The sequence below is a fragment of the Drosophila willistoni genome, assembly GCF_018902025.1.
Source record: "Drosophila willistoni isolate 14030-0811.24 chromosome XL unlocalized genomic scaffold, UCI_dwil_1.1 Seg142, whole genome shotgun sequence".
Taxonomy (NCBI): Eukaryota; Metazoa; Arthropoda; class Insecta; order Diptera; family Drosophilidae; genus Drosophila; species Drosophila willistoni.
In genome coordinates, this window is record NW_025814053.1 from 2,668,188 (window position 1) to 2,694,514 (window position 26,327).

Consider the following 26,327-nt stretch of genomic DNA (forward strand, 5'->3'; position numbering starts at 1 on the left):
CTGTTTCTTTCAACCATTCCAACGACTCTAACTTATATTTCGAAGTTTCGTTGCCAATTCTAAACTTATCATAACTAACAAATTCGGAACGTTCATTGTGATATACCAATTGCACATAAAGTTCATAGGTTTGGGAAGTGGTAATACGATGCAAATTCTCAAGACCAATAAAAAATTCTCCTTCCCTATTTCCAAACCCACTACGATACTCAGTCCAAGTTCTATTAAAGTCTACGCTGCCATCAAATCGTTTATGAATAACTATCCACCCACCACCTTTTATATCTCCCTCGCAGAGAGCAAAAATCGGATCAATCCTGGAAATCCCAATTGATGTATTCCCGAAAAAAGGCCTTTGCAACCAGTTAAATGATTCGAATCAACCAACTGAATTTGAGATAATGTCTCTGAGAGCAATGATTTATTTTTTTAAATATTCATTGCAATATATATTTCGGCGTGTTTTGTGATAAGAATATTTCGTTATCTGCATTCTTAGTACGAAAATTTATTGTTGAACTGAGTTACGTCATGACATAATTTTTAAATTCCATCAAACTTGGTAAGCAAAATTTCCCACCATCCTTCATCTCTTTCTTTTCCCTGCGTATTATTAAAAGGTAAAAGGTTTTTTGAAATGATGGGCGATGAAATCGATCTAATTTTTGTCGGATTTTTATAAAACATGTATCATTTGACGGGAAATTCAATTTACTTTCGTAAGTTAATCAAGAAAAAACTAGGTTTAGGTTTACACATTTTGTATGTGTAAAGATTTTGCCACGCCTCTTTTCGCCCCCGTAATTTGAAAAAACTCGATTATCTCTCGTAAGTTTCTACCTTGTGCAATCAAATTTGGCACACTTAAATTTGATATTAATATCGAGCAAAAAAACAAATCGGACAAAAAATAGCAAAGTTATGCATATAAATGTTTTTCATAAGGCCGGAATTGGCCGTTGGCTGATGGCGGCGCTAATGTGCTCATATTCTTGGGTGAGCGAGATACTAAGATACGCTTGTCAAAAGCATGTGAAAATGCATTTGCTTAAGAAATTTGAAATATTTGCATCACTAGTGTATGGTATACCTAAGTCGGACGGAGACGACTTACTTTCTTCATTTTAATAATATATTTAAGATTAAGTTCTGACACATATGCACAAATGTAAATACCCCTTAAATATTGTTAATTAATCTTATTTTATTCTAGTTACATATCTATGGATTTTGTTCTCCCGATTCCATTTCATTAGTCGTTTTGGTCGTTCCTCCTGGATTGCACCGCACAGTTTTATTATCAAACTTTCGTCGCAATATACGCTCCAATGCATGAATGGGAGATTCAAACAGTAAACTTATCACAATTGCAATCAGAAATGTATTAAGGGAGTGACTAAATACAATATTGGTTAAACTTACAAATCCCATATAGGTGGGATATCTAATGCTAGCCGAATGGTATAGTTCCACAATTCCATTCGATAGATATGCACAGTAAGTCAGACGACTTATGGGCGCAAACACGCGACTGCTAAGTGTTTTTTGGAGCCAATTGGCATGGCCCGTGGTTATGGCTATGACCAGCCAGCCCACGGACAAATTCCACCCAAGCTTATGGAAGCCAGCGTAGAGGCTACTTTCGAAATTGGTATATGGGGCTATATAAAATCGGGTTACACTGTACATGGAGCCCGTACCGATGAATACAGCACATAGCCAAATGGTCTGGACCAATCGATGGGAGAGCCTGATGTGCTTTTTCTGTATGACATGAACCAAATATCCAGCCAGTAAACCGATTATATAGGCAGATGCTCGCATATGTGTTTTGATGTACGAATTTATGTAGAATGAATTCCTTGCCAGATCGGATAGTTCGCTGTGTGAATAGAAAAGAGTTTTGAGTCTAATTTATATACCACTAAAAGTGAACTCTCTTACCTTGGATATATCATCAGTGTGGGATCGAGATGTTCCACATAGGTGGACAGAAATGGTATCACAGCAGTTAGCACCACCAAAAAGCAGAGTAGACGCAAACCCAAATGTTTCCATTTATATAGGACATACACGACAAAAGGAGCCACAAAGAACAATTGAGAATCGACCGATAGATACCATGATTGGAACATGCACTGCAATTAAAATACACATAGTTAATAGATATTCTCTGAATGATTGTGCTCTTACCAGTTTATCGGTGCCAAAATAATTATTTATGTAGAGTATATTAAGCCACCAGGAATCTTGGCAACGTTCTTTCTCCAGACCAATGCGTTCATTCCAAATGGGTCCACTGCCTATATGGGGAAACCATGTCATATAGAATCCAATTATCGCAATATAGGCAGGAGTGAGACGTATATAGCGAGCCACATAGAGCATCAGAGGATTCACTTTGCCGCCCCGACGCTCCAACTCAAATAGTAAAATGCGACACAGCAAAAAGCCGCTTAACAGCAAAAACATATCGGCGAAGAGCAAAGAATTGGTCAGGAACGAAAAGACAGGAAGCCGCAATTGCTAGAGCAAATAATATAAATGAAGTATTATCAATTTTCTCGTGGGATGTATCATGCTTACATCATTTATAAAGCTAACATTGTACATCGGTCCACCCAGAATAAAGGATACCGCATGGCCGGCGATAATGAGCAGCATGGCCAAGGCCTTGATGCCATTGATGCACTTCAGACCCATCTCATCTTCAGTGACTTGCACCAATTTGCGACTGTTTTCTAATCAGAGAGCAGAGAGATGATTCACAAAAATGGATATAGAGAGTGTGAATGAATGCGAATGACTTACCAATAATTGAGAAACCAGTCACAATCATGGTCAACAAATCCTGTTGCTTTGCCTCCTGGTTCAGTTCTTTGGCCGTTTTTCCCTGGTCATTTCTCATCAGCAGACATATATGACAGATAGTGCTAATCAGGGCTAATAATATGAAGAAGCATATGATGCCACTAAAATGGGCTAACCAATGAGATAACACAAAAGTTTGTATGTTTATTTTTATACTTACGCATAGATGAGCATGCCTTTGGTTAAATTCAATCTCCCTGTATCCAATGATTGACACTTCGGTTGAGTTTTGTCCCCAACATCTCGTTGTAGTGACATGGACGCATATTTAGCTATATCCTCCGCCGAACAGCTAATGGGCATACAGAGAGCCCAATAGGAGGTCACATTTTCAGTGTAGTAGGCAGCCTGAAATTCAAGTGCAAAAGTCAAAAGTCTATGAAAAACTACATCGATTCGCATTTAAGTTAGCCACTCCTCCCTTAAGTTCATTCATTTATCCTCCTGGGGAAAACCTAAAACCTGCGCGCCCATTGCAATAATTTACCCTTTGAGTCGATCGAGAGACTAGCTGCTAATTCTAGTGGATTGATTGATCGATTGAGTTCGATTTAGTAAAAACTTTGCAATCTACCCTCGCTGTTAGTGCTTGATCAATGAAGTGTGCAGTTGATGCAATGTGGCCGCAAGTTGGCCCAGTCAGTTGCAATTTTCGGAGACTGCCACTTTTTGTTTGCCGACCATTTGTTAACCTCAATATGCTTGTACTTGCAAGACACAGCCCAGCCATTTGATATTTCAACAAGTTGTGTGTTTGTTCTTTGCCATGTCTGCTACTTTTTAGTACTTGGCCATCTCGTAAATGTACTCCAAAATGTTGGAGTATGATGAACCAGCGAAAGAAACCCTTTACTACCCTATAGTTAGCTAACGAGCTATGCCCAGGGCCGGATTCAGCAAATACGCTGTCCTAGGTATACACTTCCTGTATTGCCAGTTTCGATACCCTATAAAGACCTACGAAACTCGCCAAGAGAGTATGCGAGATCTTGAAGACTATAATCAATCGGTCTCGTATTAAGGTACTGATCGGTCTAGTCTGAACTCAGATCACAGAGGATCAGGAACGAACTTATTTAGGCCAGTAAAGCTTTAACTGAAAGTGAACTCCCCAATGCGCATAAGTCTGGTCGCTAGGAGCGCCAAAGTGAGATGTGTCCTATGGTACAGGGTATTCTCAGTAGCAGACGACCCAAAAACATTTTCCATTATTCATTCTGGTGTTTTTTCAAAACTTGTTTGCGAGAGATCAGTTTTTCAAGCAGTAGCGATAATTACTCATACACATTATTCACGTATAAGTAAGTATATTGTGCAAATAAGTAACTACATATATATGTATGTATGTAAAAAAAAACAATTTTGCTTGCATACCTCTTTTTTACGTGAGCTAGTCTGTACGACGATTCCACTGACGGGTACTTCGAGCAAACAGTATTGGGGCTGCACTGGCTGATCGTTAAATATCTCTCGATTGAGACATTGGTCGTAATGTCCAAATTGATGTACGACTCCACTTTGTAGGCCAATTGCAGACTTAACACTTGCATCGTAAACTGAAAATGACAACAACCAAAACAACATTTAAATAGCAATATAGGAAAATTGTACAATTAACCAGAGGGCCGGGGCTAACTTCGACCGCGTCAATGTTTGTATACCCTTGCAACTTTAATGGTAACTCTTTCCTTACCTATAGCCATCAAAGTGGAAAAATGTTTAAGCTAAAAAGGCTAATGTTTGCGAAAGAACGGCCAACAATCTTAGCATAGGAAAAAAGTAAGATATTGATCAAAGTCACTGTTTTCCACCGATTGTTCCTATGGGAGCTATATGATATAGTTACCCGATCCTTATCAAATTTGGCACAGTCATTAACAGATATATTAAACTAACAAATGTTTAATTTGAAAGCAGTCGCGTCAAAAGTGACGAAGTTATTGACAAAAGTCACTGTTTTCGAAAGATCGTTCCTATGGGAGCTATATGATATAGACACCCGATCTTGATCAAATTTGGCACAGTCGTTTATATGTGTAATTAACTCACTAATACTAAATTTCATGACAATAGCTCAGAAAATAACGAAGCTATTAAGAAAAGTCACAGTTCGTGACTTTGCATTTTGTATGGGAGCTATATGATATAGTGATCCGATCCGGCTGAATCTGAGATATACAACGCCTGCAGTATATACAAGCCTACATGCAAAATTTCAGTTCTGTAGCTCCAACGGTCTAGGAGGAGTTTGCGTTGATCCAGACGGACGGACAGACGGACAGACGGACGGACGGACGGACGGACGGACGGACGGACGGACATGGCTATATGAACTCGTCTCGTCATGCTGATCAAGAATATATATACTTTATATGGTCGGAAATGCTTCCTTCTATGCGTTGCACACTTCTGACCAAAATTAATATACCCTTTTTGCAAGGGTATAAAAATAGTGTAAACAGTTTGCAAACTAAAAATTAAGTGAGAATATTAACATAAATCTCCTTTTAACTACCCAAAATGTCACAAATAAACCTCGAACTTGGCTATAACAAACCTTGCAGGGAACTAGATGCAAAATTCATTATCTAGTATATAGAAATCATCATAGTTTTTATTAAAGTCTTACAAATCTTTGGCCATAAGCACTAAGCTGACGCATTGCTTAGAATTACTGACTGACTAGCTGAAAATTGTTACTTAATTATTCACCAATTGATTCATGAAATTGGTTAATGCCTGGTCAGATCGTCTATCTGTTTCTATACAAACTAATCTCTCAGTTTTTTTCGATTCGATTTAATCGATTCAGATCGATCGATATAAACTAAATGCCTGCAGTAAAATATCCTAGAACTCTATAAAAACACAAATGATTGAATTGTGATTCAAAATACTATTTGAATTAATTTAAATTTAATTTCCTTATTAAAATAAACCAACTTAAAGATGTTGTCCCTATTTCTGGGGGCAGAAAAAAGAAAAATTCTAGAAAAAGACCCGCAAAACAATTTTTTTTTTTATTTTATCGTATTTTTTAATAATATACTGAATCGATAAAAGATATATTCGTTATTGTTAGGGTGTTTTTTGTTTTCCGGGTTTCCTTTAAATACATATGGTTTGTTTTCATGTCTAATCCAAAAACTGTTTGAAATAATCCTTTATATAAAAAGACTAAAAAAAAGTATTTAATTATCAAAGAAATTAAAGACATCAAACTAAATTTCAAAAACTGTGCGTTATTAAATCGCATTGATTAAGTGAACAACTTAATAATATAAGTAGAAGTTTTTCCTCTATAGTGTTCAATTGTGAAATCAAACAGATGATAGAACCAGTTACATACTTCGATCTCAGTTGGTGTTCTCGCCCAGTTCAATATGTTAATAATATGTTTTTGTTTATAACCAGCAAGTACTGGTGTTAAATCAGCGTTTAAATGGCAATCATTAAAAAACACACTCGTACATACGTTACTATCTTATGATAGATTTTAGTAAAATGCATTTCCTTTACTAAATGAAACGATTTATTAGACTGAGGGGTGTAATTACTACCGGGATAAAGACTAATAATCATATACTATCAACCAAGAATGAAGCCATAATGTGAAACTTGATTGTGATTTTTTAAAGCCCAATTCTATTGTTCAAATTTTAATTATACAGGAGCGGATTTTCAAAGAAGAAACTGTTTTTTTTTTTATATTTGTGAATAACACTAGGCTTGCTTAACCTACGTCGGTGTTCGAACTCGAGAGGAACAGAATTGCAGATATGATTACGAAAGTTTCTGCAAAATGATATAATTTTAATGCTTGTGCGATATTTTACATACGAAACTTGTCAAATTCCGTTGTCGAAAAACGATTTTCCCTCCAAAGTGCCCCACCAAAATTATAAGCTAGATTCGCCACTGGATAGAAACTAAGCATTGAATCTATATATTTATGTATTTATAATGGTTACTGTTAAACAAAGTTTCGCCATAAGAAATGCAATATTTTCCACCAAGATTTATGTAATAATGTTTTTCTATATTTCTAAGTAAATATGGTTTTCGCTCGATGGCAGCTATATAGTGGTTCGATCTGGCCAATGGTCAAACTTGATCTCAATTAGGCAATAAAATGCTTAAATACCACTTTTTTACCCATTAGCTTTTCAATTGAGGCTTTTAAGTTGATTCGCACAAACAGACATGGGTATAAAAAAATCGGCTTCTCATGCTGCTCAAGAATATATACATATATACATATACTCGGAATCGTCTCCTTTTCTGTATTACAGACCTCTGACCACAGTTATATAATACATAAAATACAATGGTATATAAGCAAAAGATAAAAATGAGCTAAAATAGAAAAATCATTTGTCTCAAAAACTAAAAGTATATACTTGAATGATTCGTTATGTCGTATCTGTTTGACTACTGCTGAGCACTCAACCGACTTTGGATGAAAACTGTTAGCTAAGTGATTTGTCCAATCATTTGAAGGGTATCAGAATTACTAGGCTTCTTGACTCTTTCTACTTTATTTGATTAAAATTGAACATGGCTCTAATTGCAAACGCCTCGGATCTATCCGTGTAGTTTATAAAATAAAAATCACTTATTAATCGAACGTTTACTATATTTAACGTCGACTACTCGAATTGTACCCAAATCTGTCTGTCTATGCTCAACATTTCTCTATAGAGTACTCCCCCTAATGAAATTGAATGGGATGACACACAATGAGAGCAATTTTATAGCCAATTCCATAGAAAGTAATTAATTTTCCAGTAATAATATGAATTAAAAGTTACACGGCTCTCCATCCACCGCTTGCTAAGTGCTGAGAAAGAAAGTTCCTTAAGGCCGGCCAGAAAATGTCATCCAAGGTCACAACGAGCTTATGCGGAATTCCATCCCACTCACTGTATGTACATATATAGATACATATATGTCATCTGTATCTGCTGTGATGTCATCTAATTCACGCACTTTTACTTTCAGATCGCACACATTCACACACACACACACACACACACACACACACACTCAAGCAAACGAGCTGATAATTAATTATGTACATATCCTGTACATTTGGAATGATATAGACTTGTATGCATGATATGATATGTACCTATGCCCATAATTCAAATGTTCATGTCCCACCCAATACGGTTGGTCGATGAGGGAGGGGTGATTGGGGAGAAGGGAGGGGGGTGGTTGTTTTTTTTATCACACTCACTTGCTGTGGCCCATTCGTGGCCATTCCTAATGCCCCAAAGTGTCGTATTCAAGTCACGACGACAACGTTCACCGGTCACAATTAATAAACTTTTTGCATAATGATCAAACTCCGAATTGCTCATTATGGTTCCAAATATTTTTGGGGCGTTAGCTTGCTCCACGTTTTTTGGATTCAACTCACTGGATACATTCTGTCTGTGGGGGAAATCCGTTACATTTCCATACAATTTACTTGTTCTATTAACATTCGATGTTGCCAAAGCAAACAAGTTTCCCCACATAATTGCAAACAATGCGCAACACAAAATTGATAGTTTAACATAATAATAGCACATTTTTAGAAAACGTTTCACATAAAAAAAACAAAAATAATTATCAACAAGAAATCAATCAGCTTCCACTACATATCAATTATCATATTTTCACAATAAATATTTCAAATTTATAATGCGCACAAGCGACTAACTAACTAGTTGGAAAATGTTTAATTCAAGACTACAGATTCTTAATTCTCGAAGACCATATATGTTTATTAAATTGGAATTAAACTAGTTTTTCTTTTCTGCTTATTGCTTATTGTAGACCGAGGTAATACGCGTGAGTTAACCCGACGGATATTGAAAGCCGAGTGCGAACGCGGATACAAATCTACAGTTTTTAAATGCAATGCACAGTGCATATGTAGTTATAGTTTATACTACATAGTTTGTGCGAGGGCACATTGAAAAGTGATCAGCATTGCCGGCACTTTTCGATACTCTAGTCCCCCACGGTGTTCTTGGTGGAAAGAGTACCAACATTTGGAGGACTATAAGGGGATTATGTTCCGCGAGACAATGGCTTCATATAAAATACGCATTTACAGAGGCTAAAGAGTTTCAACAGACGATTTCAAGATGTTTGTTATACATAGGTTCTTTGTGATTTTGAATTAATCCCTTTAGTGTCGGCAAGTTCTAGTAATATGTCACCTCAGAAACGAGAATGGAACTTCCAAGAAATCTTGCACTTCATCCTTTGTCTAATCTTCTAATCATTTAATATTAACTAAATGAGCAGATATTAATCTATCATGAAGTTTTGATTGAATTGAAAGAGAATATATATGTATACCTAATAGCTCAAAAAAGGGTAATATTTTAAAAGTTTTTAACAGAGAACTGCTGAATATCGATCATTGGGGGTCATTTATCTTAAAGTGTACATAAGGTTTCGGTTTGCCGTAATATCAACAGAAATCTTAAGGAATATCCTTAAGTTAGAATATATCCTAAGACATAAAACTGTAGAATATTTAAACAACAAATCCAAGAAATCGGTTCAGTAGTTTTCGATTTTAAAAATATGGTTTTGAGTAAAACGCGTTTAAAGATTCAGCAATCCCTTACACACACTCAGAACTACAAATTCAGCTATATTTCCGGACATATTTATCAGATGATTGAAATTTTGTGAAAATATACATTCCAAATATGCAAAAACGAAAAACTTGATTTTCTCAAAATTTCCAGGTGTATTCATAGATAGAATGGGAAACATAAACAATTTCAGGAAATCCGAAACCATTTTAAAACTTCCTTCAACCAAAATCGATACATGAATAAGTATTCAATGCTGTTTAATTGAGTTTTAAATGTGTGTTAAAAGAGAAATGGTAGCAAACTCACAAATTGTAATACCGAGAAAGTGCTAAAAGAGTATTATTGGAATTATGCAAGGGACAAGTGTATAATAAAGTCGCAAAAATGTGAAAAGCATTTCCAACTTCAGAAACTATATCCTTTTCCAGTGATAAAGATCTGTTCGTCTCTCGATGTAGACGACTACGTATTAAAATCTCGCATAATATCAAACGTGTCGTTATCTCATTTGGTACAAAAATATACATATGTTACATCTAGCTAATGGTGTCTCATATTTCATCAAAATCGGAACGCAAATGACCAAATTTTATGTAGTATGCTATAAAGGATGCTAATGAGTAAGTGAGATGGCATGCGAATTCTATCTAATGAAATTATTATACATACATACTTGTCGATTGGATAATATTATAACTTTTCAATTAACCCTCGTACATGTACGAGTCTAAAAAAGCTAATGAGAAGCGAAGCTCAGTTCCAAAAAACCGGTTTGAAACGGTCAGTAGCTAAAATGTTTCCATTTGTCTCTAAAAAAGTATTTAAGATAGGAGTGTGAAAATTGCCAGAAATACACATATTCTTGTATGTTCATATATAGAAAAGTATGTATGTTTGTACAAGAGATACTAACCAATGATGAAAAGGTCCATGAATTTGACCATAACCTTGTAATCGATGGCGCTAAAAAGCGGAGGATTACAAGATCAAAAATGAAACAGAGAAGAACTTCCGGTATATGAAATGTTATTGTGGATTGAAAACGATCTCAGCAGAGTGTCGTAAAAATTGACATAAATGATAAGTTATCATTATGGGTAATGAAAAGTTATGTCGGCAATTAACTCTTACATTCTCTTTCCTGAATGACTTTTCGATTTGTGAAATCAGAGGTTAAGATTTTCCACCTGTTTCCCCTTTAATTCTCATTTATTGAAGTTCTCTTCGAGATAGACCCACGCTGCATGCTTCGTAATGAAAAGATATTTAAAAATTAGTTTATCTATGACGAAGAGCAATGTATCTGTAGTATGATTTATAAAAATACTATGTATCTCTGATGTACCCAGTTACAACTTACATATGTATGTATAGATAAAAACACTTACATACATATGTATGTATGTATAAATAGCGTGGAGACCCGGGGTGAGAAATGTATGTGCCCACACTAGAGCAGAATCGATGGTTTCGCCTAAACGAGGGACTGTTTATCCCATTGGATGTTGTCACTTTAAAATCTTCAATGAGTGAAGAAACTCTGATTTATCCTTTGAAACTAAAAAACAAAGGAATTATTCTTAGGAGATGTAAGTTTTCTCTTTCACCCTCTTTTAAGACTTAATTCATTTGGAAACTTTGGATAATCCACCTATAGTTCATTGGAACGTTTGAGATTTCAAGTAACTTTCTTGTGACGTCAAAAACTGTACTCAGGAATTTGATTACGAACCCAAAATGGACAGGTTTCATTCGGGTGAATACTAATGTAAAAATTGCATATTATAAGTAAAGAAATGGCCCCCAAAGACCTTGAGCAAAACATTTCGAACAACCCTCGAACATGCATATGCATAATATTTGCATCTTGGAAAACATTCTTTGTCGCAAAGCAAATAAAATTAGTTGTGCTCAGTCTTTGCATAAATGTAAAAAGAACCATTAAAACTTGTTGCGGTTCTATCCCCAGAATAAATCGGAAAGTATATATATATAGAGAAAGAGAGAGAGGTAGAGAGAGAGTGAGAGAGAGAGAAAGAGAGAGGGATTATTTTTTAATTCCAATCAACAGGAGGGTGTGCTTAAACTCAGGATAAGGGCCAAGAGTTAATAATGATTGTTTATGGCCGAACTCAACGATTCCTTTGGGTGACAGTGTTTCTCGTCTTTCACCTCTTTTTGGCATTGGACACACCGAGGGGCAACATATTTGCCCTAGCCAGTGGCACAGATGACGATGACGCCAGTGTCGAAGTGGAGGACAATGCTGCAAGTTTTGTGCAGGACAGGAAAAAGACCGGCGGGCGGCGCACGGAGTCCGAGCGGAAGTTTAAGTTTCGTAAAATAGAACGCATTTATGTGGACGACTACATGGAGGATGAGAACGACGATGATAATGACGACTCGAACGAGAACCCTGTCGGGAAGAACGATTATACGAGATCGAACGACAAAGAGAAATCACGCAATAAAAGATATCAATCACCTGAAGCCGACAATGAGCTCTCGGATGAGGTTGCCCATGACGATGATGACGATTCATCTTCGATTCTGAGTAATATTCTCGATTTGTTTGCGGCCAGTGAACCCGAAGAAGAACCAGAGACACCCACGAATAATATTATCACCTGGCTGCAATGGATTGGGGAGAAAATCTCAAATGGTCGACCAACCAAAGACGAGGAGCCGCCAGTGGTGGATGAACCCGGCTGGCTCGCCTATCTTAATCGCTGGCCATTTAACATGATAGTGTCTGATGATGGCGAAAGCGAATCACAGCAGAATCAAAAGAGATCACATCACTCCAAATTGGATGATGATAGCGGAGGCCCAATGACATCCAATCCCTTGCCCGATGAGTACTTCGATCAAATCTTGCATTCCCTGCCCTCGTTTATAGCCAATTTCTCCAATACTTGCACCACAGGCGCATGTCAGCAAGATCTTCAGATATTTCATAAGCAAATGCGCGCCTATAAGATCTGGACTCTACAGAGTAAGTGCGTCATGTCAGAGGAACATAACACCTGATTAATTTTTTGGTACTCGCTTACAGTGATCGATGCCACAGGAAAAATCAGTTCTGGCCTTCTCCGGGGACACATCAATCAGTTTGGGGACTTTGATTTATGCACCCAAACATCAGCAGTGGCCAAGGCCAAGACGTCGTCGGGTAGCTCAAGGCGCATTCATGGAAAATATTGCTTGGCTCAGATTGAGATGAAGACTAAAATATCCGAGTTGAAGGCGCCATTGCACATGCTACAAGGTTTTGGTCTTTGGAACTCCCACATAAGTAATGTAAGTACAAATCCAAATGAGTACGTGTGTAGACTTATATCCATCCAATCATCAGCCAAAGCACTTTGTGCCACGATACACCGTGGCGAATTGGGGCGTGTGCATACCCAATGCCTGCTCCTCGCAGGTGGTGCAGGAAATAATGGAAAACAACCTGAGGATTTACAACAACACGGGGATCAAGTTCTATGTCAGAGTGGAGGAGGATAACTGCAGCCTAAAGCGTAAAGTGAATTATATAAAGCTCTTGAGGAAAGATAGAATGTTTGGCCTAAGCATGTAAGTGAAGAAGAGACGCTCCATAAAGGGTTCAAGGATGTTTTTTGTCTGGTTTTCTTCAGATTGGCGTTCGTTACGCTGGGTTCAGCTTGCGTATTTGCTTACTTCTGGGAGAAACGAGATTGGCTTACGGCTACGAGTGGCAGAGTCATCAATGCTCTTTGGCCATCGAAGCCAGCGGATGGTGAAAATGATGCTGTTGAGAAGAAACCGAGTCCAGTTACCGAATCTTCGGAAGAGACCAGTCAGTTGTCGACCCTTCTGTTGAGCGTATTCACTGAATTTTCTCCCAAACGCACTTTTCAGTCGCTCATTGCGGTGAAATGTCCTGAACAGGACTTCCCATTCTTTCATCTGCTGCGAATCTGCGTGATCTTCATGTTATATGTTAGCCTTAAGTTTATCATGGTTGGCCATTTGCCGATTATCAATCGTGATAGCTTAGTCCAAGCCGTCGACAATTACTGGAGCCTTCTGTTCCGTTTGCCCCTGATTTACAGCGATGTCCTGTTAGTAATCAGTGGTTTTCTGATCGCCTATCAGTTGTCGCTTGAAATGGAGCGAAATTCACAAATTCACTTCCTTAAGAATGTTGCCTTGAGGGCGAGTCGCTACCTACTCACCATATACGCTCTACTCGGCTTCCAAACATGGATTCTGCCCAATCTGGGAGCTGGTCCACTTTGGGGTCAATTGATACGCGAAAATGCTCGACTTTGTGAACAGAATATGTGGCGTCCGGCATTGAGTCTTCACAATTTGGTCAGCTTTGAAGAGTCGGTAATGCTCCGAAATGCACAGTGTCATTAGTTTGGATAATTTTTTTGTTGTTGGAATAAATCCATCCATTCCAGTGCTCTCCGCCGGCTGTAAGCCTTTCATTGGATGTGCAACTATACTTATTGGGTCCGCTTATGGTGTGGCTCTTTCATACTGACTCCGAGGCTGGATTTTTCATATATGGAGCCATCAATGCCATCTCCATTGCAGCACGCTTCTCGCGCAGTAATCAGGAACATCTGGCCCCCTCGCTATTCCACGGTATTCAGTACGTCCATACACTTAGTCTATCTAACAATAAACTACAATTCCTTTACACATTTCGTAGTGTCAGCAAATTTTATCGTACGGCCAACATGATCTATGGATCGCCAATTAGTCGGGCTACTCCTTACCTACTGGGCATTGGCGGTGGTCTTCTCTACCGCAGTGAGAACGGGGTCCTGGACATAGCTAAACGTTTTCGCACCGTTGGCTGGAGCATCACCCTGCTGGCCATCACTTGGTGCTTCTGGGAGCCGTTGGCGAGCATGCGAAGTGAATTTGTTTACAACACCAATGATGCGGCCTCCTATCTGGCTTGGAGTCCACTAATTATGGGCTTGGCCATTTGCTGGTGCATTTTCATGTTCCAGCAGCGACCAATTGTGGCGCAGGGATACCCGTATGTGGCTCAAGCAGTCATCTTTCTATCGCGTATAGCTTTTCCATTGCAACTAGCCATCTATTTGGTGGTTCTTTGGAATACAGCTTCGGCAAAGGAGCCACAAAAGTTTCAAATCACAGATTTAGTTAGTGTGCAGTATTAGTAGTAGGTTGGTTTAATTTGATTTCATGCAATCTTTACAGATGGACATAGGTGAAATGATCACCATAGTCTTGACTGCTGTTGCAGTGGCCTTCCTCATTGACATTCCCGCACGACAAATACGCTGTATGGTCATTGAGAAAATCTTTAAGGAACGCTCGGCCAGTGAGGCCAACAAAAGTCAGAAAGATGACAAAGATGGTTCAGGGAATACTAAGGAAATCTCATCCGATTCTGCTGATCTAACTGATCCATGGTCCTCCGATGGAGATGAACAAGAAAAAGTGTCTGAGAATTCGAAAAAGCATAAAGAGAATTTAGAAACTACTAAAGAATTGTCATCAGAGTCTCCAGAGCCATCTGATACCGAAGAAGAAGAAGAAGAGGAGGAGGAGGAGGAATAACTACATTTTATGATAAATATGTTACATTAGACAAAGGACCATTAGTTTAAATTGAAAACAAAAAAAAAAAACAGAACAAAAAATATGTTTGGGCATGTTTTGTGCATTTTTTAAATATGATTTTTTGTATTATATCGTTTTTCAATTCGAAATGGTAAAATTTTGTGTTTCGGCCCAAAAGATAAAAAGTTTAATTGGAAATTTTAAAATAAATTTTAATGAATGTTTGAAATTAAGCCCACATCTATCAATTTATTTGAAATTCAAAAGAACATTTCGTTTGTGTTTTATATAAATTACAATTTGTTTTTATTACAAGAATTGTGATTTATTTAAACAAGTAATGTCCACCGAAAAATTCTAGACCATTACTACAAATATTTAGGTTTTAGAAACACTGTGGCCGGCCCAACCGCCTCTATTCCTTTCCGAAATTCAGAATCCATCAAAAGCTTACATGACGAAAAAACGTTTAAATTTTTTTTAATTCATAATGAATATAGTGTGTACGTACTAAAACAATATATAAGACAAAATCACAACGTGAATGAATGGGTGAGATAACTGAAGCTGTACCATTGGATAACGCTGTAAAGTATGGTGAACTGGGGGCAATTTGTATACCATGCGCCCACAGGGTGAAATGGTATATTCAAGTCGCCAAAAGGTATCTAACAGGCAAAATGAAGCTTTCCCGACCACCTAGAGAATAAACTTTCTTGATCAACATCAACAATCGAGTCGATCTAGCCTTGTCTGTCTGTCCGTCCGTATGAACACCTAGATCTCGGAGACTATAAAACCACCGAATTTGGTATGTAGTCTCGTATAGTATGTACTGGGATCGTGTCTATTTTAAATTTTTGCCACGCCCATTTCCACCACCGTTTATTAGATAAAACCGATTTTCTCAAAGACTATATTATGCACGCAAATTTTGATTGTTTAAAATTTTTGCCACGCCCAATTCCACCTGCATAATTTAGAAAAAACCTATTGGCCCTTGCAATTTTTTGACTATCGTAATCAAATTAAGCACACAAATTAGTATAATTTCGTCTAACCTACTAAATTTCGTTCAAATCGAATTAGAGTCATCCAAAACATACGTATAAACGTGATTTACTAGGCGGTATATTAAAAGCGGAGGTGGCAGGCTAGTGGCGACGCTAGAGTGAGCGAGATAGCATATCGCTATGGGGCATGTAAAACGAATTCAATACATATATTTGGTCTTGGAAATTAAACATAATTTTGTCACTTGGTTATGGTATACCGAAGTCTCGCCGACTTAATTCATTTTTTTAATGATTTCATGATCCAACATTTACACCAATTTGGCTGCGTTCAATGGTAATTTGCTTCATTTTTAGTTTTTGTTTTTAGCACATATTAATTTTAGTTTGCATTAGTGTTTTTACGCTCGTTCCCTTTTTGCTTCGGTTCCTTTTGAGTTTGTGTTAATGCTGAATGCTTAATTATATTCTTGTGTTTTCTTTCTCTCTGGGATATTAACTCAATGTGTTTTCTTTCTTGTTGGTTCTTTGTTGAAGAAGCTCCCGAATCGCACATTCTACTAACAATCGGTCGAGTCGCGCGCAATGTGGCTGTTGGACATTGTGCTTAAGGAAATGTGGCTGCCTGCTACTAGGTTTTCATTGGAAGTTTCTAAATCCCTTTCTGTTTGCAGATTATTTGATTCAGACATCGTTGCAGTTGTGTTCGGTTGACGCTCGCGCAAGCCATCACTCTGGATGTTGGCATTGGCCTCCGGCTCTTTTGCTAAACAGGAGATTTCCTCATTGTTGCCAATGTTCTCATCTTCTTCATCGTCATCATAATTGGTAGGCTGTTCCCCCTTTCGTAACAGCTTGCCAACCAAATCGTATTTCTCTGTGTAAAATACATAAATTAAATATTTAAATCTATTACATTCGATTTTAACATTTATATACCTGTAAATTGCATTTCCCACTCCCGCACTGAATCCATTTCTACTGCACTAAGATCGCTTAGGTCATCATAGTCATCCTTGTCATTGGCTTGGACACTAAATGTTGCCAGATTACGTGATGCATCTCGTCCAGCGAATGTGGCATAGGGCCCACCTGCAAATTGAAAAGATCAGAAACGAAAATGAGTACTTCTCTGAATAGAATCAAATATTGTTGGGTTTGGTCAATCAAACACTTGATGAAGTCCAGGAAGATTGACGAAAATTTAATGATATATTTATTACTTGCAAAAAAAAAGTCTCAGATATTAATTTTAACTTCTAGCAGCGTCATAAGCATTATTTAAAACCAAATTAATGATATCCTTAAAGAAACTTTTAACACAAAAACCGCTCAAAACAATAAAAAAGTGAGAACGAAGAAAAAACAAGAGAATAATGAACGTATTTGTGAGAGAGTAACTTCGTTTCTCGTGGAATATCTAACAGTGTTCGCGGAATGTCGTTACGATTCTTCTTACCTGGGCCATAAAAACGTCTTCCTTTGCTAACATCGAATACATTTCCATTGACAGCCAATAGAACACGACCATCTGGCTGATTGCCATCGTAGTGCCTCAGCTCCTGTATAGTAAAGTCGCGCCTAATTTTAGGCAAGTGTGGCTCGATCGGCTTTTGCGAGCCTACAGTAGGCACTTCGGTACGATCTCTTACTATTTTGTAGACCAGAAAGCATATTATTGCTAGCAGGAGGAGATTGAAGGGGCTGTAAAAGATTTCTCCAAGAATATCGGTTATGAATGTGGTATCGGCGGCCGGTGGAGTGATGTATGATGCCTTTTCTTTGTGATAAATTTTAAGAGACTCTTCTTCTGCCGCTTTTATTAGTTCTTCGAGCCCGGAGCCAACATCAACTTCCATATTGTGCAGTAAATTTTCTTCTGCCATCTGAAGTTCTGCAATAAAACACAAAAAGAGAGAAAAATAAAGGGTCTTTGCTTGAACTTTGCACTTGTTTGTTGTTTTCGTTGTACCAACATATGTATGTATGCATGCATGTACATATGCACATGCAATAGATGTACATACGCGATGTACATGCCATTTGTATGTACATGCATACACACAATATGGGCAAATAAACAAGAAGAAAAAAAAATTGCGATTCAAACACCGACACATACGCACTTTTGTTTATAATGAAAATAATATGCACAAAAACGTTGAGGAAATCAAATGTTTAGGAATTTTCCAATAATAAATTTTGCGCACAAATTTGAGCTGTCTTGTGAACTTTGTTTTCACATTTAGTTCTAAAATTATTTGACACAGACTTGTAAACGACATTTGCCGCACAGATACTAGTACACACTTTGTGTAGCTGAATGTTTCAAATTGAATTATGTACGTCTCCTATGCGTAGGTACCTACAAAAGCAAAAAAACATTCACAGGTGCATGTATGTATTGATGTACGTATGATGACATATATATGAGCAACAATCGGAGATTTGTGGGCAATGTCATCATTTGTTTTTGTCCTTACAATGAGCACATAGAAACTGCAAATCACAATATACACATATTGCTTGAATGTATGAATATTTTTACATTAAATCATATACATATATGATGTAAACACATATTAATAAACATATGAATCAACTATGTTTACAATAAAATACCTTTCGCGGCGTTATTTCTCCATTCAAAACATTTTTATGGTGACCGTCTAATGCTGGAGAGGATTTGTTGTTAACAGCTCTGAATCGATAGCGATAACATTCTTTAGAGATGACAGTTGTTTCAGACTCAATTGCAGTCGTTGGCTATAAGGGCAAAAATCCTAGCAGGTCTACGATTTGACCGAACATCCTGGTTTATGTCTATCATTGGGCAAGGATCGCATCACTGCCGGCGATGGTGTCAAGGCTTATGATCTGGCCGGCAAGGCAGAGATATCGAATACCACAAATGGCCAAGTATTTGGCCAGCTCAACGAGACGGTCATCAGGACGGCGTGTGTAAAGCATTGCGGTGTTAAATCTTTCATTGTCCGCAAATGTGAGATGATACCCATGGAGTGGGTTACCTGTCGCTTGGCCACTGGCTCATTCCTTTAGCGCAATGCCAACGTACCGCAGGGCTACAGATTAGTGGCATCTGTCAGGGTTATCACACATCCACAGCGATCGCCTCGTTATGAACAGCAAATAACCGCCAAGCAACTGCCTTCTTTAGGGACGATGCCATTTATGATCCACAATGAAGCGATGAGCAAATCATATCAGCCAAATTTGAGCTTAATGGCCTCCTAATTGGTAAGTAAACTTTGTTTCTAGTTTTCAAGCACAACCCACCTCAAATGTCCTTTGCTAATTAATCAGGTTAAGATGAAGTGGGTATTATGCGTCGCGCCACATTGCTGGAATTCGAGGTCCTGGAACGTGCCTGACAGCCCAAGAACTGTGGTCTTATCAACATGAAGGTGGAATATGGCATCGATGCTGGCCATCTGAGGATAAACGTCTCATGGTTGAGAAACAGGTCTATCGCAATTTTACCTCTGTGACCAGCAGCGATCTGGATACGGTGAAGCACAATTTCATTTGGGTATCCTAACAATTGGCTGATATTGTCCCAAAAAAGGAACATCTGGTGGTCATACTGATAGGTAGTGCATTGGACACATCGCATAGTGAGAAAATTGCCACCAGTTGCCGCTCCCTGGGACTGAATGTAAAGTCTCTTACACGTAGCTCTGCCCATAAAGGAGCCGAGGAGATGTTACGAATTGTCCGTGAATACGAATCGGTGATGAATAGCATCATATTTGTGGCCGTAGCGGGACGTTCGAATGCTTTGGGTTCTGTTGTATCCGGTAGCACCAATTATCCGGTTATAAACTTCCCGCCCATCAAGTCGGACAACATGCAAGCGGATGCTTGGTCCAGTTTGAATCTGCCCTCGGGCCTGGGATGTGCCACCGTTCTTTATCCAGAGGCAACTACGTTGCATGCCGCTACCATTTTGGGTATGGGCAACTTTATGGTTTGATCCAAATTGCGTGTGAAGCAGTTGAATAATTTTATTACTGTCAAAAAGGTCGACAAGGAGTGCGCAATGCCTAAGGGATTATGGACCAATAATCTCAAGTCTCTTTCCGTTCGTTTAATTTTGTTTTCTTAACCGTGAAACTTATATTTCCTATGAGCTTAAAACTTCTAAAGTTGATGGCTAATTTATCCTTTGGCTAAATTCTTATAAAAAGCCAACTTAAAGTTTAAGTTAAACAGTGCTTTTAATATAAATAGATATCTAGAAGGAATTACTAACAAAAATCATAAATCATGATAATAAAATATGTAAAGATACAAAAGGAAATCTAATTTTATACTTTATTCAAGTTGATCACGACATCATTGGCCAGTAGGAGCACCAGCCCTGCTTCCTCATTGCAGAAATCCAAACTTTAAGCTCAATGCAGTTTTGTTTAGATTAAAAGTAAAACAAAACTGGGTTTCAGCCGGCTTCAGTTCCGGTGATGCCTACTATATCCTTATATGACATGGTTGCAGAAGAAAGACACCGGACATTCATTTGACAAAAACAATCCTCACATGTATCATCAAATTAAAAGAAAAGTACACAAATTCAACAGAACCCAACAAACATCCACATCACCCCTTTGCTCCGAAAATGTCGATTACGATAGGTTTGCGATAGGCTTGCTCCGATAATGTCGACTAGCCGATAGGTTTTGCTCCGATAATGTCGATTAACCGATAGGCTTGCTCCGATAATATCGATTAACCGATAGGTTTTGCTCCGATAATGTCGATTACTATAACTGTACTCCGATAATGTCGATTACGATAACTTTGCGCCGATACTGTCGATAACGACCGATTCTTGTTTTTTGCCGCGTATTTTGAACTGTTAGTATGAATTACATTTATTAAAAACAACTGTCATTTTGGTTTAAATTTAAGCGTAAAATATATAAGACTGAGGCGAAGAGTTAGTTAATGGTTTGCTGAATTTATTGCATCAATTTTTTAAACTGACTGTCCATACGTTTATTTGGGCACTAATGAATAAGTAAGCAAAATGAATGAATAAGTATTTAAAAAAATTTCAAGTATTAGAGTTTTGCTGTAAAGAACCTGTTTTTGTTAGGCGTTAAAATCTGTCTTAGCTTTGCTAGATCTACAACTTTTTTAAAGACTTAACATTGAAGATTTTAAGAAAAAGTCTTAAATACTTACCCAGGCGCAAACTTTGGGATTTTTATTTCAAATGCACTTGTAGAAAATACGTTGAAAGCTGAGATGACAACATTTTGCGGTTCATAAACTAAATTGTTCATAAAGTTACTTGGGAGCCGAGGCAACAAGAAAATAAATATGTGGCCAACACCGTACAACAATGTAGAATGCACGTACAAAGTATCAATATTTTCATATCCTTGCAAAAAGGGTATACTAATTTTGGTCAGAAGTGTGCAATGCATAGAAGGAAGCATCTCCGATCATATATATATTCTTGATCAGCACGACGAGTCGAGTTTTTATAGCCATGAAATTAGGACGGAGCTCCGTCTTTTGAAGTTAGCCCAGACACTCAGGTTTTATTTGATTTTTTAGTGGAATGTACTTACATTTAATATTTCTGCGAAATTAGCTTTTTTGCATACTTGTTAAAGTTTAATAAATATAGAGATGCTAAAACAAAATTTCATTAAAATCGGCTGACTATATAATGCATATACATATGTATGCATGTAGCTCTAACAGCCAGAACATCATCCAAAACTCTTTAACCGTGAATCCTGTCCTGTTTTCCGTTTAGCACCAGTTATTGCCACTACTATACTTAACCAAAAGATTTATTTAATGAGTCAAACCTCGAAGCATATATATCATGCATATATGAATAATATATATATATATATCGATATCGATGTCTATATATATATATGTATATATATATTTATATATATATATGGGCATACATACACAATATTTCAACTGAACGGCATTCACTTAACACAATTTATTTTATTATATATTCTGTGTATAACGCTGAGCTGACGGTTATGACACAAGTTATATATATGTATATTAAATTATCAGTGAAATTTAATTTTTTTCTTTTTGTTTTAAGTTTCCGAATATGTTTGCATATGTTATTTTTACATGATCATGTACCCTTCAGAGTTTCTATGTGTCTGTGCTTGTGTATGTATGTGTGTGTGTGTGTGTGTGGGTGGGGGTGGGAGGGTGTTTGTAGGTATGTGTGTATGTGCTTGCAGTATTTGTTGATTAATTATTTGATTTCGGTACCAATTTGTTTTTTTGTTTCCTTTTTCTTTCAATTTTTACTGTGTTGGTGTTGGTGGTAGTGGCTGTGACTGTGTCTGTGTGATGTCTGTTAAACACCTGTTAATTGGATTACATAGTGCATTTCTCTGGTGTATGTAAAGATCTAATTACAAAGATACGTTTTTGTTTTTTATTAATTTCTTTCAATCTGGGTATAGATATTACACAAAAAAATTGAAACTAAAAGTACTATATATGTGCATGTATGTGTGAATTTGCGGCATATACATATCAACATAATAATAGAATGTATATAGAATTAAATTACATAGTAACATACATACATAAAAGATTCTGATATTAACATATTTCTTTCGAAGTTTGTTGTTGTTGTTGTTCTTGTTCTTGCTGGTTGCTTATACATTTCATGATTTCCGATTATCAGTTATTATGGACACATCCATTTCTTCTCTATACAACTCTCTATAACCTTTAAAAGAGCAGACAATATTCAGACAAACCGAATCCATTCACCGATTTCCACAGTGAATAAAAACTATATGCCTTTCAAAAAAAAAAAAATATATATATATATATCTATGTATATATAGGTGTATGTATAAATACATATATATATAAACATAATATATGGTAAGTATGTATTTAGTATTATTTTGTGCAATCTGCGCTTTATCGAGTTATAGGCGGAAGATGGATGTGGATTTGGACAAACGGAAACGGGCCAAACAATTCAAAGAAATCAATCAATCAATCATCAATCAAATAAATTAAATAATAATAACAAAAAGCATTGTATACTAGTTTTATTATTTTTTTGTTTTGTTTGTTTTTTTTTTTTCATCATCGTTAGCTATTTGGTACACACAAGTTCAAGTATTTAGTAATAAAATTGAATATTATTAACTTGTTGCTTCTTTGTGCTGGCTTAAAAACATTATTCTGACAAATTAGTTTTGGTTTCTTTCCCTTTTTATTTTGTATTTTATTATTTTGTTTTGTTTTTGTTATAAGAATGTGCGTCCCGATTGCGTTGCGCTTATCAATCACATCGATTGAATAATAATCAGCAATTGTGAATCATTAAATAAACAAACGCCATTAATCACAACTGATGAATCGGCAATCAGAAATGTTGATGCTGCTTCTCGAGAGTTTAATCATCAATCCAATGGCTGATGCACCAAATGCAAATGGTTCATTCATTCAAAGATCGTACATCAGTCAAACATCAAGAATCAATTTTGTATCTCGAATGAATAGGAGACATGAATGAATGAAAGCCAATCATCATCATCAATTTGTGAGGAACGTGTGATCATTCAATTATCCGATCAATCAAATCAAATTATTAAATCGAGACAAACAATTACGAAACGAGAATTATTTTTGTTCTTTCTTATACTTTTGTTTTTGTTTGATACACTGTGTATATTGTATTGACTGTTGGGTCTTATTGTATTACAACAAATGAAACATAATTCTATAATATTAATGTAAAATTATAACCAAGAGAAGGGTGGGGCGGGTTTTGTTTTTATGGGGGGCTGGGTTTGATTTTGCGGTTTTTCTCTTTGGGGGGAGGCTTGGGCGGGGGGGGGTGGTGGTGGGACAATCATAACATATAACATGATCTTGTATTGCCTTTGAACTTTGTTAAATACATCATACATATGGTGTGTGCTTGCGTTTTCTTCTTGTTTCTTTGTATTATTATTTCTTATTAGTTTTATTCATTTATGCGATTGATTTAGTTTTAATTTGTTGTGTGTTTTGTTTTTGTGTGTGTGTGTTTTGTAGTCGTATAGGAATCAATTTCTGTTTGCTTGACGATGGTATTGCTGCTCCTGCTGCATTCTAATTTAAGGATTCCGATCGTTATACAAATTATTCAACGCTTCGATCTGTACTCGGTCTAAACTCAAGTATAATGGGTGAATTCGATGAATAGATAGATAAAAGAAATAAAATAAGAAATGAACAAATGAATGGAACCTATTCTTTTGTTTTTGTTTTCTTTGTTCAAAAAGTTACTATAGATCCGTAATACAAATAGTGGTGTGTGTGCGTTTGTATGTGTGTGTTTGTGTGTATGGGTGTGCGTAAATGGGGGCATGGCATCAAAATGAAAATTTTACTTATTTTTCCTTACTTTTCTTTTTTATTTTTATTCTTATTCTTTTTTTATTTTTATTTATTTATTTAGTTTTTTTTTTGTTTTTTGATTCAAGTTTAATTCACCACATTTCAACTCTGTTTCTTTCTCGTCCTCGTTTTCTGTCCATCTCTTTATCTTAGCAGTTTTATAATTTCCTTGCCTTAAATTGGCTATAAGATTATTGCACTAATATATATATCTATATATATATATACGTAGATCCAAAAGTACAAACATAACTCTCTCATAAAGTATAGCAAAATGCATATCTCTGTGCTTGGAACTCCAATTATTGGACCAGCCACTTCATATCTCATATATAGAAGAACTAAGAACGCAAAAATAAAAAAGAGAAAACGAAAGTAAAATCATAATAATAAAGTTTACGAAATACAGTAACATGTTTTAAATTGGCCCACATCTACTACACAAAAGAAACCTCATCAAACTCAAATGTCCTTACACCAAAAAAGAAAAAAAAAAAAAAAAACATAATAAAACTGATTGAATATGAATCAATTATAATAATATATATATATATATAGTCAATGGTTGTTTTTTCGTTTATCTTCGTTATTTTCTAGTTTTCTCTCTGAATCTGAATGCAACGAATGCTTTTAAATAGTGAGTGGTGTGAGTGCTAGAGGCTGTTGCTATTGTTAATTGTTTTTGTTGTTGTTGTTATCAATTAATATATATCCATGTAGATATATATTTTTTATATATATGTATAGATCTGATGCCTGTCTGTGAGTCTGTGTCCAGTGTAGATGTATGTATGTATGCATGTGTGTGTGTGTGTGTGTGTGTGTAGGTGTATCTGTGTCTATGTTGGTGTGTTGTACTTTCACGATCGTTATTTCTGCTATTCTATGTATGCATATGTATGTTAAGAGTTCGTTAAACATTTATAAATTGTTTAGGTTTTGTTTTTTTTTCTTTTTTTTTATAGGATTTAAAGTTAATTGTTTTTTCTTTCTTATCTTTGTTGTTTTTTGTTTTTTTTTTTTGTTTCAATTTATTGTTGTAGCTTATATGGCCATCATCATTATATATGTAAATAGTTTTTTCACTAATACATAGGTATGTATGTTATTTAAATCATTCTTATATTTTTTGTTTTGTTTTACTTTTTTTGTTTGTATATAAATTAAGGACTTAAACATAATAAGAAAAATGTTTTATAAAGTGTTTTTTGTTTTTCGTTTTTTTTTCTTTTCTTTTTGCTTTTCTTTTGTTTACTTTTACTTGATCATTTAAATTTACGCAATAATTTTAATTTACCTTTTTTGTTTGTTTGTTTTTTTTTGTTTTTTTAATTTTTTTTGTTCGGTTTTTTTTTTGTGATTTTATTTTGTAAATGCTTTAATTTTATTTGACTTCGCTCCACATCTCAGGATCCACAGTGTTCATCATCTGTTTCTTCTTCATGTGTGTGTGTGAGTGTGTAGACTTTAGATTGAGTGTGTATGTTTGTATGTATGTGTGTGTGTGTGTGTGTGTGTGTGTGTTTATGAAAAGGATCTACCGTCATACATACATTTTACACGATGCAAGCAACGATACCGTTATTCTTACTATATCTTGTGTGTGTGTGTATGTGTTTGTGTATTAGTGTGTGTTTGTTTGTGCAGACAGACAAGTCGCATATCAAATTATATATACCTATGTATGAATGCACAAATATGTACATACATACATGTATATATGTACATGTGCATAATTAATATACATAACTACATACATACATACATAATGCATATATATATCAAAATCGTCGAGCCCGTGTATCGTCGTCATCGTCGTCGGTCGGTCGTGTGTATTGTGAAA

The 26,327-nt window shown here is 36.3% G+C and overlaps 3 protein-coding genes and 1 pseudogene across 5 annotated transcripts; 2 read left to right on the forward strand and 2 right to left on the reverse strand.

Moving 5' to 3' along the window:
• Positions 1-1,118: 1,118 nt before the first annotated feature.
• Positions 1,119-8,365, reverse strand: LOC6653105 (nose resistant to fluoxetine protein 6). Its single transcript, XM_023181349.2, has 8 exons — positions 8,111-8,365; positions 4,246-4,427; positions 3,032-3,219; positions 2,812-2,972; positions 2,587-2,741; positions 2,194-2,526; positions 1,945-2,138; positions 1,119-1,882 (listed from the first exon to the last, which is right to left on the reverse strand). The coding sequence occupies exons 1-8, from the start codon at positions 8,232-8,234 to the stop codon at positions 1,222-1,224; spliced, it is 1,998 nt and encodes a 665-aa protein (XP_023037117.1). The 5' UTR covers positions 8,235-8,365; the 3' UTR covers positions 1,119-1,221.
• A 3,042-nt stretch (positions 8,366-11,407) lies between these two features.
• LOC6653106 lies at positions 11,408-15,132 on the forward strand. 2 transcript variants are annotated; one of them, XM_002075380.3, is made up of 8 exons: positions 11,408-11,483; positions 11,545-12,468; positions 12,529-12,773; positions 12,829-13,052; positions 13,115-13,832; positions 13,907-14,100; positions 14,161-14,623; positions 14,682-15,132. In XM_002075380.3, the coding sequence occupies exons 2-8, from the start codon at positions 11,586-11,588 to the stop codon at positions 15,042-15,044; spliced, it is 3,090 nt and encodes a 1,029-aa protein (XP_002075416.1). In that variant the 5' UTR covers positions 11,408-11,483; positions 11,545-11,585; the 3' UTR covers positions 15,045-15,132. The 2 variants fall into 2 exon arrangements, with proteins under 2 accessions (XP_002075416.1, XP_046867625.1); XM_047011669.1 differs by lacking the exon at positions 11,408-11,483 and having other exon boundaries at positions 11,495-12,468.
• A 379-nt stretch (positions 15,133-15,511) lies between these two features.
• LOC6652985 (membrane-associated progesterone receptor component 1) lies at positions 15,512-18,759 on the reverse strand. Of its 2 annotated transcripts, none has more exons than XM_002075381.4 (4): positions 18,683-18,759; positions 17,520-17,954; positions 17,000-17,152; positions 15,512-16,937 (listed from the first exon to the last, which is right to left on the reverse strand). In XM_002075381.4, the coding sequence occupies exons 2-4, from the start codon at positions 17,944-17,946 to the stop codon at positions 16,621-16,623; spliced, it is 897 nt and encodes a 298-aa protein (XP_002075417.2). In that variant the 5' UTR covers positions 17,947-17,954; positions 18,683-18,759; the 3' UTR covers positions 15,512-16,620. The 2 variants fall into 2 exon arrangements, with proteins under 2 accessions (XP_002075417.2, XP_046867626.1); XM_047011670.1 differs by lacking the exon at positions 18,683-18,759 and adding an exon at positions 18,187-18,319.
• On the forward strand, positions 18,414-20,371 carry LOC26530179 (annotated as a pseudogene).
• The last annotated feature ends 5,956 nt before the right edge of the window (positions 20,372-26,327 follow it).